The sequence below is a fragment of the Heloderma suspectum genome, chromosome 1, assembly GCF_057233095.1.
Source record: "Heloderma suspectum isolate Gila_16-S chromosome 1, 16-S_ref, whole genome shotgun sequence".
Lineage (NCBI taxonomy): Eukaryota > Metazoa > Chordata > Lepidosauria > Squamata > Helodermatidae > Heloderma > Heloderma suspectum.
This window is the reverse complement of record NC_139458.1, coordinates 296,831,287-296,849,906: the sequence shown is the minus strand read 5'-3', so window position 1 is coordinate 296,849,906 and position 18,620 is coordinate 296,831,287. Positions and strand designations below refer to the sequence as shown.

Below are 18,620 nucleotides of genomic sequence, written 5' to 3'. Positions count from 1 at the left end.
AAACTTTCATGTGTTTATGTATAAGTATAGATAGAAATTTAGAAATAATAACTGTAATCTAAATACAAATACAATATATCTCATCACGGTGGAGAAGACTGACTAAGGGTGCAATCCTATGCATGTTTAGACAGAAAAAAGGCCTACAACTCCCAGCATTCCCCAGCCAGCAAGGCTGGCTGGGCAATGCTGGGAGTTGTAGACCTTTTCTCTGTCCAAACATGCATAGGAATGTGCCCTAAGTGGCTTGTGTGCCTGCTCAGCCTGTTGTCCAGGTGCCAATGGTTGATGGGCCACTTCAAGGCCCTTGCTGCTCTCCCTCCTTATGGTTCTTTATATTTAAACCAGACATGGACTGGGCAGCCCTTCGAACAGGAGATGCCTTCAAATACAGGACTATCTGGAATACATGCATGGCCACCCTAGTGGGATATTATTTAACTTTGGTTATCTCCATTAATACAACCCCAGTAGTGGCTAAAAAGGAATGGGAGGGGAAACTGGCAAAATGGATCCTTTCCTTGATGGATATACCTGGTAAGGTTAAAAACAGACGCTTAATGTCACTGAAAATAACACTTCATTATGTAGAAAAGAAACTGACGCTTAGAAGGAACATGACTAGGGGTGGGTCTACTGTTAGAAAGGCAATCATGTATTAATCTTGGCAGCTATAAAAATAGTGTAGAAGATGGTAGGAAAACCTCAATTCACATTCTATTAGTATTCTCATCCTGACATAGCCTTCACTTTGTGGAGGTTTTAAAGCGGCCGTTTCAAATAAGGTTAGACTGAAATGTGTCTTTCTAGACCCATACACATTTAAGTAACTTTCTTAAATGTTGTTTAAGAACAACATTTGTTGTTTTAGCTTCTTTCATTATTGATGAACAAACAGTTCAAATGATGAGAATTTCAGCTAGTCTTTGAGCTATTGTTTTGAACTCATCCCACCCAAATAAGCTGGTGGAGAACACCAGATGATACAAGGCTCCAGGTTCGCAATGGACAATTTTTATAAGAAAATGTTGCAAATGCTTGTCTTTCTTTCCCTTAATCTGAATTGTGAACTGGAAAGAAAGCCATTTTAAAACATCATTCAAATGAAATGTACAGGATGATGAAGTTGTGTGTATTTTTTTTTTAAATCTTTTTGTCTCCTTGCTCCCTTTCTTTGTTTTGATTGTTGCTGTCTCTAGCTATGTTTAATCTACTTAATATTCAAAGTACCCTTGAGGAGGCTCTTGTCACCTTTATTTATCCACGGAACAAATCATTAAGCAGCAACACAAAAGAATACTAATAGTTATTGTGAAGAGTAGCTCTATATAGGCCAGATTTTATCTTGGTACGAAAAAGGAATACAAAGCAAGCAATCACAGGTACTATTCACAGACGACTCAAGAAAAAGTGTTATGAAAAGTGTGGGAAAAAGAGCTAAGCAGAACAGTCTCTTACTGGTCATGAAATAACTCCCACTTAGGGCAATAAGCCCTCCCCCATCTCAAAAGCTCTGTTCACATGATATTACACAGGCACGGGACACATGGAGGGCCCATAGGTCACTAGTGGAGCAAAAACTAGAACCCAGGGTCATCCCATGAAGCTGATTGGTGGGAGATTCATGACTGATAGAAGGAAGTACTTCTTCACACAGCGCATAGCCAAACTATGGCATCCACTTCCACAAGATGTAGTGATGGCCACCAATTTGGATGGCTTTAAAAGGGGGTTAGAGAAATTCCTGGAGGAGAAGGCTATCAACAGCTACTAGTCCTGATGGCTTTATGCAACCTCTAGCATCAGAAGCAGTATGCCTGTGTACCCATGTTGCTGGAAAAAATGGGCAGGAGGGTGCTGTTGCACTCACGGTGTTCATGTGGGTTTCCCATGGCCATCCAGTTGGCCACGGTGTGAACAGAATACTGGGCTGGATGGACCCTTGGTCTGATCCAGCATGGCTCTTACATGCATTGCATGCAGAAGATCCCAAGTTCCATCCCCGGAGTTTCCAGTTAAAAGGACCAGGTAGTAGGTAATGGGAAAGGCCTCTTTCTGCCTGAGATCCTGGGCAGCTGTTGGCAGTCAGAGTAGACAGTTCTGGGCTCTGTAGTGAAAGAGTCTGATCTATGAGAAGCCAGTTTCCTGTGGTGGGAAAGCAGTCTCACCCATGATGGTCATGCGTTCACCTGATCTTGTGCAGTGCATAGAACTTACATTTGGCCAAGCTATATGTGCATAGGCTTTCTCAGAATTATTTGTATCTGCATTTTTGAAGGGTATAGAAGGGTATGGAGCCTTTGTGCATTGTGGGGGGGGGGGCAGCAGGCACGATCCCTCCTTCCCCCTCATCCACATGTTCATTGTGCCCACCATCTCATCTGAACAGGCCTACAGAGTCATGTTGCTGGGGCTCAGATCATAAAGAGGGTCGCTCTCAAAGGGCAAGTGGCACTATCTTGGCTCTGACTTAGCACAGGGTCCAAGATGGTGGAGGCACCATCACCTGTCTTTGAGCACATCCCAGAGCACATCCCTGCAGCTGCGCTGGGGATTCTGGGCTACTCTCAATGTACACAGATGGCTTCCATCAGCCCCTCACCAGCTCTGCCTTCATCTTTCTCCCTTCAGATACTTACGTGGTGCTCTTGGTCCAATGTGGCCCAAGAACTGGGACCAGGCACCTCCCTGAAACACACGTTGTTCAGAAATGCTTAAGGCATCATTCCTTTTCTTCAGTGAGGGCCAAAAACACGATGTTAGTCACATAGCTCCACCCCTAGGCGCAGGGTGTTTTTCCCCCACAACTAGCCACTGTGAGCCCTCCAGTCTGGATCAGGATGCTAGTGGGGGATAGGGGGCTTTAACTGTGCCCGCAATCCAGATCAGGGCTGTCTGACCTGCAATTTGCAGAGGGGGAAAAAGCTCCCATGAAGCAAAACAGGGGTTTTCTTCTCTGCAAATTGCAGACATGATCTGGATCAGGACCACTGTGGGGGGCAAAGAGTTAAAACCCCACCCCCACCCCACGGGATCCTGATCTAGATCAAGTCCCCTGTGCTTGCATTTCTGTAAGACCGCCCCCTCCACTGATGTAGCTAACATGCTCCATATTAGAGGTAATGTGTTGTTTGGACCTCAGAGGGTGATTTTTAAGACAACTGAAGTCTCTCTGACAGAAGATATCAACATTCTCCAATTCTGAGACTAATTTAATTTTATAATTCTTCATAGTGAGATGTGATTCAAAAGGAAATTTCACATTGCTTCCGTTTCTCTTGCTCTGCTTTTCAGTCTGAGAATTTTAGGTTTTTTAGGCCCAAATCCTTGTCCATTCCCAGGACTATAACTACCTAATTGTCAGTAATCTGATAGGCATGCAGTTTTCACTTTGTTCCTGACAAAGTATACATTTACTTATTATTTAAAACAACCCAGTGCCCTACAGATGTTTTGGGACTATAGCTCCCATAACCACTGGCCATGCTGGCTGGGTTGATGGGAGTTGTGGTCCAAACCATCTGGAGGGCAGCAGATTGCCCACCCCTGATTTAAAACAGGGGTGGGCCTTGACATTTTGAGGTCTCCGAAAGAGGACATACTAATCTCCTTATTTTCCTTGTGGACCATTGTTCTGAAAATTACAAACAGCCTAGAGTTGTCCCTAAGTAATAAATCAGCAAAGTTTCAGAAGGATAAGTGCAGCAGTTCATGTGGAAGGGGAGTTTTCCAGTTTGCAGGAGGGAGTGATTTGCTTTCCCTTCACCCCTTCCCCAATAGTTTTTTGGGTAAATTTGTATGAAAATGCATAGGCCATTAGAGGTATCTCCCAGGCAAGAAACCTGCAAAGTTTCTGAAGAATATACATACATGCAAATTTAGAATCACTAGAATTTATTTACATTTCAACAATATTAGCAGCAGGGGAACATGGGTGGGAAGGTGCTATTGCACTCATGTTCTACTTGTGGGTTTCCCATGGGCATCTGATTGGCCACTGTGTGAACAGAATGCTGGACCTTGGTCTGATGCAGCATGGCTCTTCTTATGTTCTTAAAGTGCCTCTGAGCATATGCAGAATGCTTTTCTTTCACCACTAAGCACTCAGATTCTCCCCCTACCAATTCTATTCCCCTCCATGCAACCATCCCTCCTCATCCTACCACCCTCCAGCAACACTTCATAAAAAACAGATGTCTTGTTTTGTGCAACTCCTCTCTACCCCCTCCTTATTATGCACAACCTCTCACTGTATCTTCCTCCCCATAACTTCATTTGTGCCAAGACTTCACCAGGATTCAGCCAATGAGTCTGTTTTCAAAACTAGGGCTAAGTTATGGAGAAACTCTGAGCACGTACTAAGTGCCTTTCCCTCACCACTGAACAAAACAAAAACCCAAACCCACAAATGACAAAACATGCATAGCTGAGGGTAGTCAGTTCATTAGTCAGTGAAAGGGTAGTCAGTTCATTAGGCGGAATTGGGAAGGCATTGTATTAAGCCTGCAATACGATGCTCACAACTCAGGACTTATTTCTGAGTAAACACCCAGAACATCAAAGTGCAAACGTCCCTGCAAGAGTAACTCATGCTGGAATCCTATGCACACTTGCCTGACAGTAAGCCTCATTAAACATAGTGGGGCTTCCGAGTAGGCATACATAGGATTGTATAAATGAGCAGCATTTATCTCCCCTCCACTTAAAAAACAAACCAAAAACTCCTGTTTTTATTAAAGCTTTCTGCTCATAGGAACACAGGAAGCTGCCTTGTACTGAGTCAGTCCCTGGGTCCATCTACTGTAGTATTGTTGACACTAACTGGCAGCAGTGACTCTCCAGGGTTTCAGGCTGGATTCTTTCCCAGAAAGAAAAGGATAGGGGAAGGAAGAAGAAAAGAAGAATGGTGAGTGGAAATGCAGGGAGGGGAGTAGAGAGAATTCCCTAAGCCAAGTGGCTCTTTTCAGAGAGGTAGTACTTCAGAGGAATTTAGGAGGCTGTGGAAGGTTTGTAAGGATTGCACGTACTTAAATGAACATTATGAGGTGAGGTGGCTGAGGGCTTTTTCTAGCTTTTTTTAAACTGTAGAACCTGTTTAAAAGCCTTAGCAGTTCCTCGATCATGATGCCACATAATCCTAACCCTCCTTTTGAAATAATTTGAGTCCTACAGCTATTTAGGAGAAATTAAAGTGGAGGGGGAGAAACAAGTGTGTGGAGGCTGACTGGATCCTTTGCTGTACTGAAGCTACTAAACTTCTGCAGAAGCCAAAGGTTCCACTTTGGGGCAGTAAAATCAGGTGCTGTGTGAAATACCAGTATTTAACATGAAGCTCTTTCTTCCTTTCCTTCTCCCTCTTCAAAATTTAATTGCAAGCAAGCTCCTAACAGTGGGCATGTAAGAGCAGAAAAGTAGGGGGAGAGAGGTTTTTTGCACCTCAAAAAAACCTACACCAGAGATTAAGGATAGTGACCTCCTAATGGTCACCTTAAATACCTTCTGATTAGGATTTCTAATCCCCTGTGTAGCTTGGCAGTTTTTACTTTTTGTTTTAGTCTTTGAGAAAAGGACACTTTACTCATGGCTAGCACAAAAGCCACTGGACCTAACTGTCTGAAATTTGGCAGGTTCAGTCAGCTCCATAGGGGCTGCCAGGCCTCCAAATTCCATGCATGTATGTGGACGCACAAAAAAATATATAGCTCTTTGCTTTGACAGATTTTCTTGAAAATAGCAAATGTTACCTGTGGCTAGCATAAAAGCCACTGCACCTAACTGCCTGAAAATGGGCAGGTTCAGTCAGCTCCATGGGAGCTGCCAGATCCCAAATTCCATGTGCTTATGTGGAAGAACAAAAAAATTATAGCTCTTTGCTTTGACACATTTTCTGGAAAAAATCAAATTTTACCTGTGGCTAGAACAAAAGCCACTGGATCTAACTGCCTGAAATTTGGCAGGTTCAATCAGCTCCATGGGGGCTGCCAGGTCCCCAAACTCCATGCACTTATGTGGAAGCACACAAAAAATATAGCTCTTTGCTTTGACAGATTTTCTTGAAAATAGAAAATTTTACCTGAGACTAGCACAAAAGCCACTCAACCTAACTATCTGAAAATGGGCAGATTCAATCAACTCCATGGGGTCTACTAGGTCTCCAAACGTCATGTATTTGTCCCATAAAAGAAAAAAGTTATGGCCGTTTCTGTTTTCCAATGCAAGTCAATGGGAAAATGTAAGAAAAATGGCAATTAGGGCAGCTCAAAAGTTCCGGGGCACAGCTCAAAAAAATCCAGGGCCCATGCCCAAGTGGGCCGTTCTATAACGACGCCCCTGGTGAGGAGACTTTGCAGCAGAAATGTGGTGGGTAGGGAAGGGGTTAAGCATCACTCCCCGCTTCTCCATTCCAAAGGGGTTGCCCAGGCCTGGTTATCTGTGTTCGCACGTAAGATATATTTCAGCCCTCAAAAAAAAACAATGGAGTCCATGGAAAGAGTCCACAGAGGGACCCCAATGGATGACCATGAAAGGGCAACAGAGAAAGTGAGATAAAGTATAGAATATATTATAGAAATACTATATTAGCCCATTCAAGCTGTGTACACAATTCGTAATCTGCAAATGTCCTATAAAGTGAAATCGGCATGAATAGCATTTATGCTCATTTGAATATCTAATTTCAAAGGGCTCCCCTGTTCATAGTTCTACTGCTCTATGAGATTGTTACCTGTTTTATTCTCCTTTTTACTACCAACTGAAAATCCCAAATAGCAATTAAAACAGCTTTTAACGTTGTTACTGCTCAGTGCTATATCTGGAATTTGTGCTTTTTAAAAAAGTGACTAATATACATGTATTTTTGAATGACAGTCACCCTAATGGTGTTCTGTTGCTGCCTGATATTTGCAGTTTTCCTTAATGTGTATTTCACACAGGAAGAGTTGCGTTAGTTTTAGTGTTAAGACCAGTGAAAGCAAGGATGAGGAATCTCCATGCCTGGGCCAAATTCCCCTCCCCAAAGCTCCACCCCTCCTGGCTTACTGGAAAGCTGCTGCTTCAAGGTGCTGGAGGCTCTTTGAAGTGGTGCTTCACTGTGGCTTTGCTCGTATGACTGGCTTTGCCGTCGGGGAAGTTGAGGCCCAAGGGAAGCTGGCTCCCTCGGGAGCCACAGCTTCAAGGCAAAAGAATGTTAGTACGATGTTATAAAGAACTGGCATCTGGCTCCTGGGAAGGAGAGGCAGCTATTATTTGGGACAGGGGAAAGCAAAGAAACAGAGACAAAGGCTGTGGCACTTAGCCATATAAAGGCTTTTGCATGTGGTTCTTAGGTTTAAGGCTTTGGCCTAATCTGGTCAGGGGGGACAGGAAGGCCATTTGGCCCAGGCCTCACATTCACGGAGGGCCTCAAATTTGGACTTGATGTTATCTCCAAATCAGGTTATACATACAGACACTGAGATAAACTGACAGGATTAAAAGAAGAAGACGTTCATCATACAACTTTAAACTGGATTATTAGCCAAAGGAATTGCTTCAAGAAATACTTCAACTTTAACTTGGTGGTGCATTTCCTAGGACCGATCTACATTGCACCCGCCATCGCAATGAATTCAGTGTCCTGTCGGGTTAAACGCTCTTGCATTAAAACGTGATTATTCACACTCACCCATTTTCCCCATTGCAGTGCTTCATTGAATACGCGAGCTCGGTTCACACTCGAGCGCTGTGGTGTTTTCCTGCTGTTTTCCTGCGCGCGCTTGTCTGATCTCGGATGCTAAGCAGGGTCGGCCCCGGTCAGTAGTTGGATGGGCGACCGCCTGGGAATCAGGCTTCCTGCACTGAGCAGCGGGTTGTTCTATCCCTTCAAATGAGACTAAGTTTTACCCCCTCCTATCCACCGCTCTGGGTGTTTTTTTTTAAATTAAGGCGTTATCCTCGCAGAATCGGGGCTTCTCTGCGATTTTTTTTTTCTAATTCAGGCATGATCTTTGAAGATTCGAAGCTGTGAAGCTGAATTTAAAAAATTAGCGGCCCTTAATCTCATCTGAAGGGATAGAATAACCCCCTGCTCAGTGCAGGAAGCCTGATTCTCAGGCGGTCGTCCATCCAACTACTGACCGGGGCCAACCCCGCTTAGCTTCTGAGATCAGACAAGTGCGTGCACATCCAGCCCTTTGCTTGTTGCTGAGGAAACGGGGGCTGCTGAGGAAGCTATGCGATCAGTAGCTGGAAGAAGACATGGGGCTGTCGAGAGCTGTGATTGGACAGGAGGGAAATACAAACTCCGCCATATATGGACAGGTGGGGGAGGGGACTATGACCGCATACGGTAACAAAGGTGGAAAATCAGAGCACATTAAGGGGAAATACTGGGATATTAGGGTATTGAAAGCAGGAGCATGGAAGTGGGAAATTTCGGTTCCAATTCGAGGCGGGTACTGCATAGCGTGAAAGGCGGGCAGTAAAACCTCATTGGAAGCGAAAAAAGGTGGTAAGTGTAGATCCAGCCCTAATGTCACTGTTGCACTGAAGATTTTTCTCAGTCTTCCTGCATCAGTAGCTTCAGGTGAACAGTCTTCAATGTGCTGAAGCAAGTCCAGAATTACTAGCATTCAGCTATGGGACAAGATCGTTTGAATGGCCTTGCTATGCTTAACACAAACTGTGACATTGCAAGAAAATGATATTTTTTCCAGAATAATTAGTGAATTTGCACAGAAAAAAGCTAGAAAAGCACTTGTTAAATAAAAAGGAACATTTATTACAAATCATTGCTTTGTGTTTTTGTGTGTGTTAAAGGCATTAATTTGTGAAATGTAAACATTTTAAATATACCACAACTTTTGTAACCCAGTTTTAGCATTTCTTCATTTTTTTTTTACTATACTGGGAACATCAAAAAATGGAAGTGGCCTGGGCCTCACTCAACCTCTGTGGGGGCCTGGTTAGAAGCATACCCTGACCAGCTTTCTGTCATTGTTGGTAAGAAGTAGAGCACAGATGCTTGCTTGGTACAACATCTATGAATATCCCCAGGCTCCCAGGCTCCTTGATAGGGTGGCCACTTGTGAGTTGCCAAAAAAGTGGACACAGATCACCAAAGAAGAGGATGAAAGAGGACACCGTATTTGTATGCAGCTTACATATGCGAACTGATATGTGTAGATTAAAATTTAGAAATGATTGTTATAATTTAAATAGGAATACGATACATCTCACCATAGTATGGAAGACTGTGACCTGTGTGCCTTGCTCAGTTTGCAGTCCAGGTGCTACTGGTGGGCAGCTTCAAGGCCCTTGCTGCTCTCCCTCCCTATGGTTCTTTGACTTTAAATCAGATTTGGACTGGACAGCCCTTCAAACAGAGGACAGTTTTCTGGCAGCCCTTCAAACAGAGGACAAATGGAATCCAACTTAAATCAACTCTCCTTCAGAGCACACCTGAAAACCCCTCCGTGTAATATTATTTCCTTCTTTTGTAAAAGAAAATACACATTGACGGCTTGAGCGTGTACGGTGCTTTAGCTACAGCATGGCAGGTCGAGACTTGTTACAAGAGATTTAAGCAATGCTCTGACTGGTGGGGAGGATGGAAGAAGTATTCAGGGTTATCTTGCTTAAGCCTCCAACTTCCTGAAACTTCACTTTGTGAGTGAGAGAGGCTGAGTTGCTCTGATTCCCATTAAGGAAGCAGTGTTAGGGAGCGTCGATGACAGTGCTTCACAACCTGCCTCTCCCCTATCGCCACCTGACCCCCCTAAAGCTTCTTGTGTGGCAGTCACGTCCCTCATAGTGTAGTAGCCATATTTAAGGCCAGACTGAGTGGTCTTATATTTCTGCAACGTTAGTATAGTTTAGCAAAAGATCAGCAATGTAGAAACTGCCCTTGTCAGCAAGCTGGATTGCACAACCTAGTCATGCCTTTAACATTTTGCTTACTGCAAGCTGTAACCATGTCTTAAGATAGAACATCCTGTGGCCCACTTCCTGTACTGTAAACAACTGTGCTAACTGCAAAACCACGAAAGAGGGGATGGGAGAAAGGGTCGCATGTATGTCATCATTACTATAAAAGAAATGTGTAACCATAGTTCAAGGCTTTTGGCTCTTTGGAAAAGATTCCAGCCTCAAGCCCGCGCGTTAAATAAAGAAGCTCTCATTTTCCTTCACTCCGTGGTCTCTCTGACTTTGATTTCTGCTACATAAATGGTGCCGTGACTCGGATGTGGCAGGCTCTAAGCCAGACAGGTGGCACTTGCCTGCTCTTTTTTGCCGCACCAGGAGGGAGACCTCGGCGCACATTTTCCCTTCTTGGCGCCACCGACCTTTTTGTCGGGTGAACGGGAGACCGCTTGCACCGGGATCTCCTGAACGGCTGTGAGCATCAAGGGAACCCTGGCGAGCGGAGAAAGGAACTTGAGCCCTGCCTGTATCGCAGCTGAAATTGCGTTGAAACCCACATTGGAAGCCTTCAGGAGAAAGGCAAGTATATGGGAAAAGAGGGCCCCGCCTTTAGGGAGAAAGGCCACTGGGCAGAAAAAAAGAGGGCCCCGCCTTGTGAAGAAGGTCAGTGTTAGTATACGTATACGAAAAGAACCTACTCCTTGTGAGTAGAAGGGGGGCCTGATCACACCCCCGAGTGGGCGCCAGTACCCAGCACGCCAGTACTCGGTAAGAAGCTGAGGAAGCTGGGGAAGCCGTTTTCCGCTCTGGTAAAAAGTGGGAAAAGTGGGTGGCAGGGACATATGGATGTAGTGGAGAGAATGATGATTGTGTGAGTGGCTACTGCGGTTTCTGAAGCATACTGTTGACCGTCCGGGTGCCCAGGCCAGTAGCAAAGTGCGTGGTGTATAAAATCCTCTTGTGTCGGCCAGTGAGACCCCTTACTCACTGACCAATCCCCATTCCCTAATTGTGTCTGTCTTCAATTTAGGAGGGAGGTTATGGGTGGAGGGGGAAGCAAACCTTGCACCCCCTTGGGATGTATGTTAAAGAATTTTAAGGAGGGTTTCAGTGGAGATTATGGTGATCCCCCCATGACTCCACAACGGTTGAGAACCTTGTGTGAAGTAGAGTGGCCGTCTTTTGGTGTGGGATGGCCCACTGAAGGCTCTTTAGATCTTAGCTCAATTAGTCGTGTATATACCATTGTGGTAGGGGAGCCTGGGCATCCAGACCAATTTCCCTACATTGACTCATGGGATTCTGTGGTCCGCACCTCTCCACCCTGGCTTAATAAATGCTTAGAAACCCAGGCCAGAATTTTAGTGCTTAGAAAGGAAAAGATAGCCAATAAAATGCAACCAGTGTTAGACGCCCCAAATGAAGACTTAACAGAGCTAACGGCGTTGCCACCCGCCTATGCCCTGCTCCCACTGCGGGCCCATGTCACCATGAGGCCGCCGCGCCAAAACACAGGAGTTCCTGAGCCTATGTCGTCTCCCCGGCCTCCCCGCAGAAACCGTATCATAGCCCCACATTTCGATTTGGAACTGTCACCATCGGCTTCAAGCCTAGCAGGCAATAATTCGCCGCTTTCAACTACTGCCCCCAACTCCCCCATGATGCCTGTGGAGACGTCTATTTCTGTAGGGTCTGAAGGTTCTCTTTTATCGTCTCAAGCAGCGCTAAGTAGAGAAACTGAAGAACTGGAAAGTTTAAGGAATTGGGCTGCAAATTTAGTAAAATCAGCAAATGCCCTTAAGAAAAGATGTTTGTTCCGACAAAGTGACGAAGAGAGCTCGCCTACTGTTCGTCAGTCGGAAAACGAGGCTCAACATTTATTTCCCCTGAGGCAAGTAACCCAGATGGTGCATAACCCGGACCCAGAGGCAGAGGCGCATTATATTCCAATTCAAGCTTATACCTATGCGCCTTTTACAACCTCAGACTTATTAAATTGGAAAACCCACTATGCCTCCTATACTACAAAACCTCATGAGTTAGTAGAGCTATGCTCTAGTATTATGGCCTCGCATATGCCCAATTGGCAAGATTGCCAACAGCTACTATTGACATTATTCACCACAGAAGAAAGGCGACGAATCCATCAACAGGTAGAGCGTATTGCCTTGGAAAGGGCTCCTGAAAACCACGTAAACCCCCAAGGATGGATGAGAGAAAGAGTGCCCTTAGAGAATCCCCATTGGGATCCAAATACCCCCGCGGGGTTAGAGCGCCTTACCCAGTATCAAACCCTGCTGTTGCAGGCTATGAGGGCGGGTATGAAGAAGTCTATAAATATGACTAAAGTCTCCGAAGTGCTGCAAGGCGCAACTGAAGCCCCTGGAGAGTATTTAGAACGCCTCTTAGATGCATACCGCCAGTATACCCCCCTTGACCCCGAAGCCCCAGATAACCTGAAGGTAGTCAACATGGCTTTCGTAGCCCAAAGTTACAAAGACATCCGGAAAAAGCTTCAAAAGTTGACTGGGTTTGCAGGAAAAAATTTGACAGAACTTTTAGAAGTTGCTCAGAAAGTGTATGTGAATCGAGATCAAGAAGAAAAGAAAGAGAAAGAGAAGAGAATGGTTAAAAAGGCAGAACTGCTAGCTGCAGCACTAGTAGGGCCACAAATCGGAGAAAGAGGCAGAGGAAGAGGCAGAGGGCAAAGAGGACGTGGAAGAGGAAGAAGAGAACTTTTGAGGAGAAATCAGTGTGCACAGTGTGGAAAAGATGGACATTGGTGGCGTGAGTGTCAAGGTGGACCATCAATGTACCAAGAAGGGAATCAAGGAGAATACCAAGGGCGAGCAGGGGGGCAGCCAAACTGGCAACCTAATAATTGGCAGAGGCAAGGAGAGTCCATAGAGAGATATGAGATGAATCCTTTCACGGGGATGGCCGCGACAGAAAGTCTCGAATAGGACAGACCGGGCCCCCTTCATCTTGGCCCCGGGGAGCCCTTGGTCACCGCCACTGTTGGGGGCCGAAATATTAATTTTATGATAGACACCGGAGCGGCCTCCTCTGTAATAACCTACCCAGTGGCACCCCTCACCCATCAAAAGGTACGAGTAGTAGGGGCGACTGGAGTAGTAGAGGAAAGGCATTTGTTACAACAAAGGACTTGTCAGCTTGGGAGCCATATAGTAAAGCATCAGTTTTTATATCTGCCCGAGTGTCCAATGCCATTATTAGGACGAGATTTGTTATCAAAATTAAGGGCCCAAATATCCTTTGAAGAAGACGGAACAGCGGCTGTAGCCTTTCGGCAGCCTCAGAAGGGCAAGCTTTTGACACTCACTTATCCGCAAGAGGAAGAGTGGAGACTACATTGGACCATGCCAGTTCTTGATGAAGAGCCATGGCAAGCCTTTCAGGTGCCTGGAGTATGGGCGGAAGATAACCCTCCAGGAATGGCCAGATGTGTGCCTCCAGTTGTAGTTGAGTTAAAACCAGGAGCAATACCAGTACATGTGCAACAGTATCCACTGCCACGCCAAGCGATACTAGGAATACAGAAGCACCTAGATCGTCTACTAAAATATGGGATACTCCGAGAATGTCAGTCACCGTGGAATACACCCCTCCTGCCAGTGAAGAAGCCCGGCACTGAAGAATACCGTCCAGTGCAAGACCTGAGGTTGGTCAACCAAGCAACCGTGACAATACATCCAGTCGTCCCAAATCCCTATGTTTTGCTAGGATTAATTCCATCCGAAGCTACTCATTTTACTATTTTAGACCTGAAAGATGCTTTCTTCTGCATCCGACTGGCCCCCACAAGTCAAGCTATCTTTGCATTTCAGTGGGAAGATCAACTGACAGGGAGAAAAACCCAATTAACTTGGTGTCGTTTACCACAAGGTTTTAAAAACTCTCCTACGCTGTTTGGGACTGCCCTAAGTCAAGACCTTCAAAATTTCCATTCGGAACCGGGAAAAAGAATTCTGTTGCAGTACGTAGATGATTTGCTTCTTGCAGCATCATCAGAACTTGAGTGTTGGCAAGGGACACGAGAACTGTTACACCTTCTGTGGGAACGTGGATACAAAGTGTCCCGGAAAAAGGCGCAGCTATGTAAAACCCAGGTGCGGTATCTAGGGTTTATAGTGTCTCAACATCAGCGAGAATTAGGCCCCGAACGAAAAGAGACTGTGTGTGCCTTGCCTGAGCCGGCCACTAGAAAACAAGTGCGAGAGTTTCTGGGGGCCGCTGGATTCTGTAAAATTTGGATTCCTAACTTCGCTGTTATGTGTAAGCCTTTGTATGAAGCTACTAAGGGCCCCGAGACGGCACCGTTTCAGTGGGAAGAGTCCCAGAAAAAAGCTTTCAAAAATATTTAAACAGCACTACTCCAAGCGCCAGCTCTAGGACTGCCTGATGTGACTAAGCCTTTTCTACTGTATGTGCACGAGCGAGACAATGTAGCTGTAGGAGTACTAACACAGCAGCTGGGCTCCTGGCAGCGACCTGTTGCATATTTATCTAAGCAATTAGACCCGGTCGCAAAAGGCTGGCCAGCATGTTTCTTAGTCCAAGAAGCAGATAAGTTATCAATTGGACAGGAATTAACTGTTCGAGTTCCACATGCAGTACTCACCCTGATGGAATACAAGGGGAATTATTGGTTCACCAATGAGCGCATGACCAAATACCAAGCCATGCTCTGTGAGAACCCGCGTATCAAGTTAGAAGTGTCATCCAACTTAAATCCAGCTACGTTACTACCAATAGCGCCAGGAAGTCAGCCCGAACACGACTGTATCAAAACTATGGATGAAGTTTACTCCAGCCGTCCAGACTTGCGTGATAGCCCTTGGCCACACCCAGATGTCACTTATTTTACTGATGGAAGCAGTTTTGTCCAAAATGGAAAAAGATATGCCGGCTATGCAATAGTAACAAACGACAAAGTCATTGAGGCCAATCCCTTGCCTGTAGGAACCTCAGCCCAAAGAGCAGAATTAATTGCTCTTATTCGAGCTCTAACATTAGCCGCTAGACTTACCATCAATATTTACACGGACTCCAAGTATGCCTTCACTACCCTCCACGCCCATGGAGCATTGTATCGTGAAAAAGGATTAATAAATTCAGTTGGCCAAGGTCTCAAAAACGTTGCAGAAATATCTGCTTTATTAGATGCTGTATGGCACCCTAAACAAGTGGCGGTAATGCATTGCCGCGGACATCAAAAAGGGACCAGCGATGTAGCAAAAGGAAATAGATGGGCAGATCAAGTAGCAAAACAAGCTGCCCTTCAAAAGGGACAAAATATAGACAGAGAAGAAGTAACGGTCATAGCAACTCCGCTGTTCCAAGTCAACTTGGCGGATATGTGTCCAGCATATACTCCAGAAGAAGATCAGATGGCTGTTAATTCCCTCCAAGCTAAAAAAACAGCCAAGAAGTGGTGGGAGTTGCCAGATAGACGAATCTATGTACCTCATCGGCTCGCTTGGAGTATTGTACAAATGGCACACAAAGCTACCCATCTAGGAAAAAGTGCCCTGGCAGCATTGCTACAGAAGCAAGTTTACATCAATGGCATGCACGGCCTTGCCAATTCAGCGTCTGCGCGGTGTGTAGAATGTTCCAAAAATAATCCAAGACAAGGAAAAGGGCCTCCACCAGGAATTCAGCAATATGGTTCTCTCCCTTTTGAAGCCCTAGTGGTCGATTTCACCGACATGCCCAAGGCAGGACACTATCGCTACTTATTAGTTTTTGTATGTACTTATACCAAATGGGTAGAAGCCTATCCCACCCGGACTGAAAAAGCTAGAGAAGTTATAAGGGCCTTAATGAGGGATATTATCCCCAGACATGGCCTACCTCTATTCATTGGATCTGATAATGGTCCTGCTTTTATTGACAAAGTATTACAAGAAATTAACTCGTTACTTGGCATTCAATGGAAACTCCATTGTGCTTACCATCCGCAAAGTTCTGGACAGGTAGAGAGGATGAATCGAACCCTTAAGACCCACTTAGCCAAGTTATGTCAAGAAACCAGGAGAAAATGGACAGAAATGTTGCCCTTAGCTCTGTTCAGAATTCGCTGTACTCCTCACAAAATTACTGGTTTGTCCCCTTTTGAGTTAATGTACGGCAGGCCTCCTCAAATATTAGTTGGGTTAAGAGGAGACTTACAAGAAGTAGCAAATGTCAGTCTAAGGCAGGAAATTCAAGCACTGGGCAAAGTTCTCCAAGCTCAACGCCAGTTTGTCTTAGAGAACCGACCCCCAATTCCCATTTCATCCCTTCAATTCAAATTCATCCCTTCCAACCAGGGGACGAGGTGTGGATCAAAGAGTGGAGAGATGACCCTCTGATTCCCAAATGGAAAGGACCAAATACTGTTATACTTTCCACCCCTACAGCTGTAAAAGTAGCTGGAATTAAGCCCTGGATACACTGGATGCGAGTCAAGAGGGCAAGGAAGGGGGAATGGACTATAAACAAGAATCCTAAAGATCCTTTAAAAATCACTTTAAAAAAAAACAGTAAGAAGATTCAGACTAGACCCTACTGTGGACACACCGGGAGACTGTCCACCCTGCGTACGGTCAGATCTGCAACTGGAGAATTGAAAAAGGGGACTAGACCTTACTGCAGCTAACCAGGAAATTAGCTGTCCTGCGTACGGTCAGATCCCAAGAAGATCAAGTATGTGTGCTGCTAAGCTAGTAATATTAGTAGTAGTAAATTATGTTTCTCTAACAGCATGTAAAAAAGGGGGACCTGGTGTAGGTAAAAGAGAGGTTCTAGAAGGTGATGTCCCAAATTTCTTGCCTGATATAAGAGAGAAAAAGAAGTTCCCACAAGGCGGTGCCTTTAAAGAAGAAAGTCTGCCCCAAAAGTTAGCTGAAAACTATTGGCTACACTTAGCTAACATCACTGGAATCACCCACTTCTGGGTGAAAAAAGAACCCAAAGAACCTACCCACCAGTAAGCTCATTAGCACATGTCTAATACCTGTCTGTAGACAACCTGATAAAATAGAAATTAGGGGTTATACTACAGATTTGTCTTATTCTCATAATCCTTCATGGGGTACTGTCTCAAAAACTCTACCCCCTGCAGAGTTCTATTTAGACGCCCCTATTGTCGCCGCTACAAATGCTACGTGTGCACGAATGATTAATTGTAAAAAAAAGATGTAAAATTGTCCCTGGTCCATCCATAAATTGCAAAAAAGTTCAGGATATTCCCTTTAATTTTGCACATGTACTTTTACCTGATAGATGGTTTTGGACCTGTGGTTCCCGTACGTGGTCATTTATTCCAGCCAACTTGTCCAAAAGCCAACCATGTTGCCTCAGTCGCCTAGCCCCTTTTCTTCCCCCGTGGCCGATAAAGAAAGCCCATCACCGACAACGTCGAGCTTTAAAGCTGACTGAAGATTGTAATAGCCATTTACGACTTTACTCAGATTCAGAAAAGCTGGCATTAGCAGTATCATTAGTTGGGATAGGGGGGCTAGCCCTAGAAAATGGTCTAGAGGTCAACCGGTTGGCCTGTGCCATGGCAAAAAGTATAAACACCACCTCACAAGCTCTGTCCTTGCTCAATAAAGAATTCCATGACCTAAGAGGTGCCGTGCTAGAAAACAGGGCTGGTATAGATTACCTCTACCTCCTTCATCATTTAGGTTGTTAAACCCAACAGAACCTCTGTTGTTTCAATTTATCTGACAATAGCAATGCTATAGATAAACAAATCAACAGACTGCACCAAATTGTGGCCGATATCACAATAGGGAAAAATGATTGGCTTGACTGGCTGACCTCTTGGATTCCAAATCTTAATTGGCTCAAGGCGGCATTTGTTCTAATTCTGCCTGTAGTGTTAATGGGAATACTGTTATGTCTCTGTATCCCCTGGTTTATACGTTGCCTGAAAAATATGCTGAATGCCTTAACCTCAAAGACTGCCGCCCGCTATACGCTGTTAGCACTGCAAGATATAAAATAACCTAAGTTGCTGAGAAATGCTATAATTGTAAGGAAAATTATGCATTTAAGGGGGGAATGTAGTAGCCATATTTAAGGCCAGACTGAGTGGTCTTATATTTCTGCAACGTTAGTATAGTTTAGCAAAAGATCAGCAATGTAGAAACTGCCCTTGTCAGCAAGCTGGATTGCACAACCTAGTCATGCCTTTAACATTTTGCTTACTGCAAGCTGTAACCATGTCTTAAGATAGAACATCCTGTGGCCCACTTCCTGTACTGTAAACAACTGTGCTAACTGCAAAACCACGAAAGAGGGGACGGGAGAAAGGGTCGCATGTATGTCATCATTACTATAAAAGAAATGTGTAACCATAGTTCAAGGCTTTTGGCTCTTTGGAAAAGATTCCAGCCTCAAGCCCGCGCGTTAAATAAAGAAGCTCTCATTTTCCTTCACTCCGTGGTCTCTCTGACTTTGATTTCTGCTACAAATGGACTCCCCAGTCCCACCACCAACTTTGGCTGATGACTGCTGCTCCTCCAGCATGCAAAGTGGGTTCAAATCCTAGCAAAGGATGGAGCAAGGGAATCAGGTCTTCCGGTCCACTAGCACTGGGACTTCAGGAGCTGAGCTTTTGTTGGTTGGACAGAGAATTAAAAGAGAAGTAACTGCACAATCCTAAACATGTTGACTGCAAAGCATGTCCTGCTGAGTTCAATGGG

The 18,620-nt window shown here is 44.9% G+C and overlaps 1 protein-coding gene across 1 annotated transcript; it reads left to right on the top strand.

Annotated features, from left to right (window-relative positions):
* Nucleotides 1-11,033: 11,033 nt before the first annotated feature.
* Nucleotides 11,034-17,346, top strand: LOC146359251 (uncharacterized). Its single transcript, XM_084813870.1, is given in 4 exon segments — nucleotides 11,034-12,560; nucleotides 12,864-16,184; nucleotides 16,187-16,378; nucleotides 17,191-17,346. Coding segments are annotated over 4 exon segments (5,196 nt in total).
* The last annotated feature ends 1,274 nt before the right edge of the window (nucleotides 17,347-18,620 follow it).